General features: G+C 47.7%; 1 protein-coding gene across 4 annotated transcripts in view; it reads right to left on the reverse strand.

The window, feature by feature from the left end:
- Window positions 1–6165, reverse strand: part of AMPD3 (adenosine monophosphate deaminase 3) — a 43898-nt gene extending 37733 nt beyond the window's left edge. Inside the window, exon 1 of one of the 4 annotated variants that reach the window (XM_012725513.1) lies at window positions 6032–6165. In XM_012725513.1, coding sequence (XP_012580967.1) covers window positions 6032–6089 — 58 coding nt within the window. In that variant the 5' untranslated portion in view covers window positions 6090–6165. Of the gene's footprint in view, window positions 1–235; window positions 689–4934; window positions 5161–5489; window positions 5785–6031 lie in introns of those variants that run through there. The other 3 variants (XM_012725515.1, XM_004683050.2, XM_012725514.1) reach the window with 3 other exon arrangements.
- Between the last annotated feature and the right edge of the window lie 4279 nt (window positions 6166–10444).

Genomic DNA, 10444 nt, shown 5'->3' on the forward strand with positions numbered 1-10444 from the left:
AATTCACTGGCATCAGCTAGTGATACAGCTTATCTTGTTGTTACATACAACATGCTCGTGGGACCATGAAGAAGTGTCTCAAGTTAGAAAGTTATAAAACCACAGTAATTTCAACAAACAGTAACTTTTATGGCACCACAGTCCTCCAAAAAGGAAGCTCAGTGCCACTTTAAAAGCAAATGAAGCTGCATTGTGCGTTTGCCAGACTCCCATCATCAGAACCCACAACACAGACCTGAGCCTGACGCTGGAGTCTCCATGGCTGATCCTGAGGTGGCCACCCAGGCGACACACTTGGACCACACCGCTCCTGCTGGGGAGGCTGAGCTGAGTCAGTGTGTAAGTGCTGCTAGCTGGGTCCTGTCTGCCGCTGCCTGCTGGGGTGGGAGGTCTCTGCTTTGCATATCTGTGAGCAGCCCTGAGCAAGAGCAGGAAAGGTCTGGGCTGGAAATTCTTCCGTGAATATGAAATAAAAGTGGAAAATTTCCAAGACTCCCAGGTAAAGCCAGTAATCTGCTATAAAGCGGCTCTTGTATCCTGAATGCAGAGTTCTGGCCCTGTTCACCGCCCTCTCCAGAGCAAACTGAAGCCGCAGCTGCCCCAACACACTGTACATTCAGCCTTCCAGACTAACCACAGAAGATAAGCCACACCCTCCCTGTAACGTCCAGACTCCTCCTGAAAGCTGCAACACCAGTACCTTGTCTGCTTCCTTTTTAAACTTCCTTGGCCCCTGGGTTATTTTACCACAGGTTCATTTTACCACCTGCCCTGCCTCCCTCAGAAGGTCCCTCAGCACAACCCTCCAGAGGGCACCCCAGGACTGACAGGGGGAGTTCTCAATCCAGTTGTGAGTACAGGCTCCTCCCTCCTATCCGCCTCCTAAAGTGGGAAGGACCGTGAACTGTCCCTTCCTTTGCCGGGAACAGGCTAGGATAAAAAGGAGCTGCTTCTGCCATACCTTCTTCCCCTCTTCCCTGAAGGAAGCTGCACATCACCTGAGAGAGGACAGCCTGGGAGGTCTGACTGTCATGGGCGTACATGCACACACACAAGGAATCTTGGCCCACTGACCCACTGGAGCCCACTCCACCCTCCCCTTCTTACTCCCTCCCCCACCTGGGCCTCCAGCTCTGAGGGCTGAACTTGCTACACTGCCACCAGCAGCTGCCATTCTCCCTGGGGAAGGTGGAGCTGCCTCAGGTGACCCTCCAGACCAGGCCTCTAAAAGCAAACAGGGGGGATTAAAACAGAGCACAAACTCCATTCTTCATCTGCCCGCTAGGAGGCCCCTAGAAGGGGAAAGTTCAAAGCAGACAAGGGCCTCCCAGTGACTGAGACAAGCCCTGTGTGTGTCTGGGAAAAAACCTGTGAGCAAAGTGGCTATTTCTGTGGTGTTGTTAGAATCCTAGGGGGAAGAGCCCAGAAAATATGAGTCAGTTGTTTACAGGGCTAACTCTAGCCCTAACTTGGACCTGAGTCACCTCCTCAAGTCCAATTGTGAACCTCAAGTCCAATAGGCTTTCCTGAATCCACATAATAATTCCTGTGCACGCAGGGCAGGATTATAGGGTTGATACATGATCCTCAGGCTGCTACTAAGCTCTTGCTACCTAGAGATTACGATCCACCTGTCTTCACAGCTGTTTCACTAGCAGTGCAACCAGCAGGCTACAAGCAACCGAGAGGGCGGATAATAGTTACTCATTAAATAATTAAACAAACTTAAAGCATAGAGAAAAAAATAATAAAACCCAAGCCTTTAGTACTGTTCTGTCAGAAGGGAGAAGGAGCAATGATTCCTTCTGTTGTTTGTGTGTGTGTGTGTGTGTGTGTGGTGTGGTGTGGGAAGTAGGAAGGGGGAAGATACGACAAGGGGAAGGGGAGCAGCATCCTAACCCATGCAGGTAACCAACCCACCACCTGGACCCAACACATGCACAGAATTTTATTCTGCACTTCTAACCAGACTACGGATAGCCTTAGTCTAAATAAGCATGTCCCAAAGTGTAGCCTATAAAATATCAAAGGTCAAAAGGCTTGGAAAATACTGCATACCACAGCCCCTTACAGGGATTCATGGACGATTCCTGCTAGCAATAGGAATACAAGCAACCTATAGGGAGGATAACTGTAAAGACCTAAGAAGTCCAACAGTAAAGAAAACGGCTTCACTTTGTTTAACTCAACACACTTGTTTGACACTCCCACAAGCACCACAGGAAAAAACACCTATTAATATCCTGTGGCACGGGCTTTGGAAAATATCTTCACTTTGAGCCTTCATCTTCCAGCCTAGAGAAAGCTGCCTTCCTGGGGTAAGCTAGGGGTTGAGACCCACTCCAGTAGGTCTGGACAGAAAAGGGCAGCAGTCCCCCTAAAATGACACCCATCCGGACAACAGTCAAGGGAAGGGTTTTGGTGGAGCCAAAGAGGTGGAAGGCCCTCTGGAACAGTGGCAGTTTAGGAGGGAATCAGCACTCTGTCCCGAGAGGGCAAGAAGGTGCGCTCCACTCAGGACCTCACAAATCCACCTGGGCCTACTCTTCTTAAAGTCTCCTTAGAGACTTTAAGTTGAGGAAAACTGGTCCCAAGTTCAAAGCCTTATTTCCCTTTTGAAGAAACATTAGGACGACCTGTGATAAACAAGCCCAGCGTGTGCATCTCCTGCCCAGGAGACCAGACTACATTCACTTTTATCATTTAAATGCCCCTTAAAAGCCCCTAAAGACAGGAAAGACTGGAATCAAATTATGCCTAATCAAGAAGGCTATTACTCTCCTCTTCCTGAGTAGGATGCTGTGGACATTTTTCCTTCTCATTTCTAAGCTATGCATGACTCACAGGGAAGTTGGGTAAAGAAGCTTTACCTATTAAATATCCCTTCTATGGCAGACCTCAACAATATCATCCACTACTGAACCCTGATGTATGAAAAACAGTAGACATCAAAAAATAACGGTTGAATGAATAAATGTCTAAAATAGTGAATGAGTGAATAAACTAAGTAGATAAATCCACCCATGGCAAGAGATAGTCAGTGCTGGATATGCTAAAGATATAATGTCAGGACAGGCTACCCAGGTTTGAATTTTGTTCCACACTTCATTGCATGACCTTGGTTAAGTTACTAAACTTCTCCAGCTCAATTTTATGCACTATAAAATGGAGTTATTAACAGTGCTGACCTCATAGGTGGCCATGATGATTAAATGAGTCAACACATATGTAAAGTGCTTAGAATAGTACCCAGCACATAGCGTGTGCTTTGTAAGTATTACTAATCAACATCATTGTCATCATCATCATCCAACTGGGGAAGTGAACACAGTTTCATCTATGCACCAAATCCTTTTACTCAACAGTATTTATTGAGCACTATTATGTGCCAGGTACTCTCTGAAACTTCTTTTTGGGTGCAAGGAGAAAGAAACAATGCTTAAATGTGAAACCAGATCAGAAGGAAAAGCAGCAGCCTTCTCTAAAAATGATTTTTCTGCTGGTACATGACCAGCACTTCAGCCAAGAGCCCATTCCCTGTAGCCCCCTATACATAAAAGTCCAAAGCCATGACCTCCTGTGCAGGATATGCAGGCAGTAGATGGAGAAACTGAAAATTAATACATCTGGGGGAAGAACCAAGAAGGTCAATGAGTAGTTTTAGGGGAGAAAAGACATCTTCCTCCTTAACCCTACCTGCCCATGAAATCTGCAGGACCTAGGACTGATTTTGAGATTATTTGAACAGCAAGTTGTCCAGTGTAGAAACAAGTAAAATAGGCTTTATCTCTCCAAAAAAAAAAAAATCCTTTAATGAGCTAAGAGCCACTCATCCCTTATCCAGACTCTCAGAAGGACTGAGGATGAACTGAGGGTGGGGCTGAGAGGTCCAGAAATCTCCATGCAACCCACACCTATAAACCCCATGATTCTTAGGCAGGGGAGCCCCTGCTATCATCTCTGAGCAAGTGGGCTCCTCAGACTCACAGCCAAGCTACACTAACCACCCCAAACCTGCTGCCAACTCTCGGAGAGTGATGGGGGTTCCATCTGCAGAGCTCAGTGACTACCACTCAGCACTGGTAGTCTCCTCAAGGAAGGAATTTGTCTTATGAGGACTCCAGCTGCAGCCAACTTTGCCCGAAGTTGACCACCACATCCAGCAGGATGACCAACAAGGACCCAAGACTATGCTAAATTCCTCCTAGTGCTTCCAAGTTTTATCCGGCTACCTGGCTAATATGTCATCACCAAGTTTCGGCTAGACAAAGACCTAACAGTCTGGGGAAATGACACTCTAGTTAGCAAGGTTTTGTTATTCCAGGGCCTCTCAAAACTCACCCTCAGAGGCCTCTGCCAGCCAATACAAGCTATTAGTAGTTCCCTGGCAAAGCAACTACCAGGAAGTTCAAGGGCAGAAAAGCAACTGTCAGAGACAGCACAATTACTTCTCCTTTGCAGGGAGAGAGTCAAAGAGGTAAGGATGAAGGTCTCAAATGACCCCATCACCCTGTCATCCTGTCGCCTCCACTGCTTCCAGGTAGAGGTCCACCTCAGCCATCAATCACCATTCAGCATCTGGTCAGTCCTCAAGCACCTAGAAACTTATCTGGGAGCTTAAGTGGCAGCAAGTCTCTGGACCCTTAGTTTCTCTAAACCCTGGTAATACAGCCTAGGCCTCCAGGGAGCCAAGCTGAAGGCGGTTCACCAGAGGCCACTGGAGCCTTGGCCACTGCAGAGATAAGAACAGGGGTGGGGCAAGGGCCTGTTGGGGTGGGGCAGGGGGAGAGCAGGGACGGGAATGAAGCCAGGGTGGGTTGCTGGGAAGCTGGAAGCAGAGGTTCTGACCCCCAGGGCGATCTACTCCCGCCCAGGGCCGCGGGATCCGGGGGACTCAGACCCAAGGTCAGCAGTGCAGCATCATGAGCACTCACCAGGTTCTGGGGACAGCGCCATACCGTGGGTCTGAGGGGCGGCCCCGGGGCTGGAGCTCAGGTGGCGGGTCTGGGCCGAGCTCAGTCGGCGGCTCTGGCCAGGGCGCACAGCCCGCGGCGCGGAAGGGCTGTCGGCAGGGCCCCGGGCCCGTCCGTGCCCAGCCCCAGCCCGGCCGGAGCTCGGCAGAGTACGCGGCACACCCCGCCGCAGAGGCTGGGGGGCCGAGCTTTCTCGGGGCGGCCCCGGGGCTGGAGCTCAGGTGGCGGGTCTGGGCCGAGCTCAGTCGGCGGCTCTGGCCAGGGCGCACAGCCCGCGGCGCGGAAGGGCTGTCGGCAGGGCCCCGGGCCCGTCCGTGCCCAACCCCAGCCCGGCCGGAGCTCGGCAGAGTACGCGGCACACCCCGCCGCAGAGGCTGGGGGGCCGAGCTTTCTCGAGGCGCAACTCTACAAAACCCCAACCCCTGAGTTCCTCCGGCCAGCTCAGCCGGAGGAGAAAGAGCCGCCTCCGCGGGGAAGAAGCCCGCCCGCTGCGCGCCGCCGGAGTGGGCGCCCTACCTGGGGGCCGCGCGAGGACAAGCCTGGACCGGGCAGCAGAACTGCAGGGGCCGGGCGCCGCCGCGCAAGTCTGCCTGGCGGGCCTCGGGCCAACCGGGCCTGTCCGCCGCTACCTGAAGCGCCGCGGCCGCACTGCCAACAGGAAACTTGAGGGCTCCAGGGGCGCGGCGGCCGCCGGGTCCCTCCGCCGGAAGCGCGGCCGCCGCAGCCGCGGGTCAGACTCCGCGCAGATTCCCCGGACCTGCTGTCGCCGGTGTGTGGACTTGCGCGAACCAACCCCCGCCGGGACTTTAACTCTCAGGTAAGATTCAAACGTTACTGTCCCCGAACAGGTGACTTTCCCTGAAGCGGAAGGGACTTGCAGGCTTGGGTTTTCTTCAGGACAGGCGGGGCCCCTCAAAACACCTTGCCTGCCTCTCCCAACACACACGCACACACATGCACACACACATGCACACACACACGCGCGCGCACACACACACGCGCGCGCGCACGTTGAACCTCACTCTGGTTTAAACACCTCCGCTCCAGTCCACACTGACCGGTTACTTGCCAAAGCCAGAGTCTCCCCTGTGGCCTCCCTTGCGGGCCTCTCAGCATTTGAAAGGGTGACCACGCCTTTCTTGGAATAGACAGTTTCCAGAATTGTCCCCAGCGGGTCTCTCCCGCTCTGCCTCGGTTTCTGTCTCTGTCCTCTGTTGTCTGTCTCTCCTCTCTGCTCGCTTGCTCTCCTCTCCACCTAACTTTCCGCATACTTTAATGACCTCCTTCTGTAAGGGCCTGACTTTCCACGGGGCAGGGAAGCTCCCTGTGGACCCTCCTGGCTGGTTCTCAGCCTGCTACTCTACTCTGGGGATCTCACCCTCACCCATGTTTTTAATAACCTCTTAACCACTAGTAACTCTTGAACCTCATCCGCAGCCCAGAACTTTCCTGAAGATGCAGATGGTGTACCCATCATCCTGGGGCACATCTCCGTTATCAGTTCCCACGCCCGTGGAAAGGGACACCCTCAAACTCCTGCTCTTTTGCTGGACTGTTCCAGCACTCGCTCCTGCTCCTGTTTTAAGCGCTCTTGAATGGTACATGCCTCCATCACTCACTCCCTATGCCACATTTGCCAACCATCCTCTACTTTTTTCCCCCTTCATCTCTCACACCAAATGTCTCCAATGGGGGAAATGAAACTTTTATAGTGATAACCCGGTGTGTCTCATTGTACTGTTTTCTTATCATTGTCTCATTTAAGCTCCAAGTTTATTCCTCCTACCTCTTAGCCTGATGTTTACAGTTTATTTATAAATGATATGCCCATGCAACTGTATTAATATCTTATAAAGTATGCTAAAAACCTATAAAAGGATATGGTAAAGATGAAACAATTTTAAATTGCTTCATTTTTAATGAATGATATACAATGGTTTTTCCCTTCCACTTTAAAGTGAGTAGCAAAAATCTGTTTAGTGAAAAGCAACATGATTAAAAATTGTCCTAATAAATCTTTAATATTTTATGAGACTAAAAAGTATGCTTTTAAGTTAGTCATTGTCAATACTTAGTCCTAATGGATTTATTGCTCCCCCCCAAAAATACCCCATAAAGATAAATAGACACAAATAAATGCTACTTCTGACTGTATTTATTATAATTCTTTGTTAAAATCCCACCCACCAATTTTGCAAATGTGAGATTCCACCAGGAAGCTCTTTATCCATGAAACCAGCATTCTTGATGTTTTTATCAGTTCTTGCAAATATTTTTAACAAAGGGGTTTTTTTTTAATGCTCAAAATTCATCATGTGGAAGATTGATTTTATAAATAGGCTTAAAAGTAAACTTCTTAATTTTAAAGGCTGTGGCTAGGGCAGCCTAAATAGGTGACAATGACATGGTTCTTCTTAGCAATAAAATAATTTTCCTTCACTGGAACAAACAGCACTTTATAAAGTGTTTTCCCTATGACATGATTCTTTCAAATCATAGTTATTTTCTCAATTCATTGCTAAGATATTTATTTGTGTGTATGTGTGTATACTTGTGAGACTCACAAACCAATACATCAAAGGTTGGCAAATTTGGAATACTTGCCTTTCGTTAAAGAAATACATCTTTAAATCCCATACTTTGCATTGATCAACAATAAACTTTTGAGTAGTATGAAATTATTCACATCTTATTTTAAACTGTTTTTCAAAGTAGCCATATTATTGACATCCTCTGGTATTTTGTGCTCTTCTGAGCTTCATTTTCTTTATGGTTGTAGTTGGAAAGTGAATGGTGCAACTGATGAGTTTCATATATGGTTCTTCCCTCTCCCCAACCCCTAGTTTGTATCCCAGTCAGCGCAACCTTGGATACTTTTACACATGAAAACCACATTATGTTTTAATGAATAAGTCATTCACATTATAAACAAATCTTTAGTAGATCACAAAAAGATACTAGGTTATGAATGCCATGATTGGAAAGTATAATAAAGGCTTAAGATGGAACTTGTTAGCAACTTGTATCTAGTCATATAGGCAACCTCCTCAGAACTTTTTGTATTTTAAATCATTTCTTTAAATTGTCAACCATTTTTTTTCTGTTTTTCAACAGAATGCACTTTTATGTGTTGCCATCTTGTCTTTGTAGTAATTCAATCATTTGAATGGTGGCAAATAGAACAATATTCTCCCAAGATTGTCTGGTTATTTTTTTTAAAGATTTACTTATTTATGCATACAGAACTAGGGTACATGTTAGAGGTGCAGGGGGTGAAAGGCTTCACCAGAGACACAGTAGGGAGCAGAACAGGCAGATGGAGGAAGTACACTGCTGAGGAGAACAGTGGGCGGGTCAGGAGAGGTCCGCTGTGCCATGTGGTCACCTTAGAGACAAGCAGGGACTGAACTCATGCAGAAGTGGCTTTAGCTTCTCAGTGCTGTGCTTTAACCCACTGCACCACCAGGAAGGGCCATTTTCTGGTTATTTTTTATTGGTCACAAGAGATGTCTAATCATGTTTGTTACATGTAATGATATATCACAAAAGTACACAACTGATGCATAAGTTGGAGTGTACCTCACTCACAATTATAATATTTTATATTCTGGGTGTATAGAATGTATGTCTTGCTGAGAGTGATGGCATATTTATATTATTATTAGCTAATCCTTCAAAACCCAATGCACCATGAGGTTGGCTGTTAACAATATGATATAAATCATACTTCAGGTAGTCTTTTTGCTTGCCAACTCCCTTGTGAGAATTAACACTCATTGTAATGGATCTCCTATTAGTAGTAGGAAATAGTTCTGCCCTTTCTCTGAGTTTGTTATTGCTGCCACTATTTGTATTATTTTTAAAATTATGGATTTCTTTGCAGGAATCTTTTCAAGGCACTTGCCCTTTTTGTGCTATTTAATTTAGTTAAATGATAGTTAGATGATATAGCCTCTCTGTAGTGCTTGGGATACAAATAATTCATCATACCTCACAACTCACTTGAAAGCCACTGGACCAGGAAGGATGCCACTTTCTACCCACCCATACCCTGTGTTGATGAACTCCATCTCTTCCCTGAGGTCATCTCTACTACGACCATGACATGAACACCTGATGGAAGGAGTAGGTGTGCCTGTGTCAATTCATATAGTCAACATTGACAAAATCTTAATTTCTTTATGTTTAAGTAACAAACACATTTGAGTTTTCATTTTCTTCTACATTCCAATGGTTCATGTTGCCCACCCCACTTCAAACACCGCTGATTTATTCCATCCCTCCCATTGCCTCAGTTCAGTGTGAATACCAACCACCAACTAGTCCCTGCCAACACAACCATCATCCCCACCCCACCCCAACTCTCTAACAGTACCACCAGTCTTTACTCCATGCTCCTGCCACCAGGAACAGACATCCTGCATCCTCTTCTCTACTCATCTGTCAGATGCTCCAACATTCAAGCCTTGGAGGGCATCCAGATCTGATCCTTGGGTACTCTGACTCCAAATGGCACTGGGGGATGGAAGCCCAGAGGTGTTTGCAGCCTGCGCTTTGAATCTACTCCCATTAGAGCTGTCTTCTGTTGTTCCACTATGCACCAAGGTAGGTATGGTAGCCTCCAAGTACCCAACCTCTCTGCTTCCTCTTACAGTGTCTCAGACTACAGATGCCAAAATCTCCTCCCAGTAGATAAGGACTCTGCTTCTAAGATTCCTTTAACAGAACTTCACCAAGTGCATCCAATTTTCAAACCAAAGAGTGCTGGGGCCTCCTGCTACTATATGCTGGAATCATGGGATATAGTCTGACAATGAGACTGCTAGAGGTACATCAGGTGTTGGTGACAGGAAGAATGCCCAAGGCTGTTTTCCCATGCTCAGGTGTGGAAGGGCATTACAGGCCAACCCAATGCTGTGGCATAACAGAACAGCCTTCCCCAAACCTGCTTCTCCACTCCAGTCCAAGGTTCAGTTGCCCTCCAGGAATTTAACTCCCATGGACTCAATCAGTTCTAAGCAAACTGGAATCTGAGAGTGGACTTATCAGTCCCTTTACAGTAAACAACCAATCCCTTCCTTCTGAAAATGGTTTCTAGGAAGAAACTAATCAAACCCAGCACTTTGAAAATTAGTGTGGGCCCTCCCTGGTGGCGCAGCACTGAGAAGCTAAAGCCACTTCGGCATGAGTTCGATTCCCACCTGCCCCGGAGGTGACCACATGGCGTGGCAGACCTCTCCTGACCCGCCCTCTGCTCCCCTCAGCAGTGTACTTCGTCGATCTGCCTGTTCTGTTCCCCACTCTGTCTCTGGTGAAGTCTCTCACCGCCCCCGGGCCTCTGGCCTGTACCCCAGTTCTGTATGCACAAATAAATAAATCTTTAAAAAAGAAAATTAGTGTGACTGAGAGCCCGGCTCTAGACCCAGAGTTCATGCACTTGGGATTGCAAATAGAGCTATTAGGACCTACAT

Source organism: Condylura cristata, unplaced genomic scaffold (genome assembly GCF_000260355.1).
Source record: "Condylura cristata isolate star-nosed mole 26May11 unplaced genomic scaffold, ConCri1.0 scaffold00015, whole genome shotgun sequence".
In the NCBI taxonomy this organism is placed as follows: domain Eukaryota; kingdom Metazoa; phylum Chordata; class Mammalia; order Eulipotyphla; family Talpidae; genus Condylura; species Condylura cristata.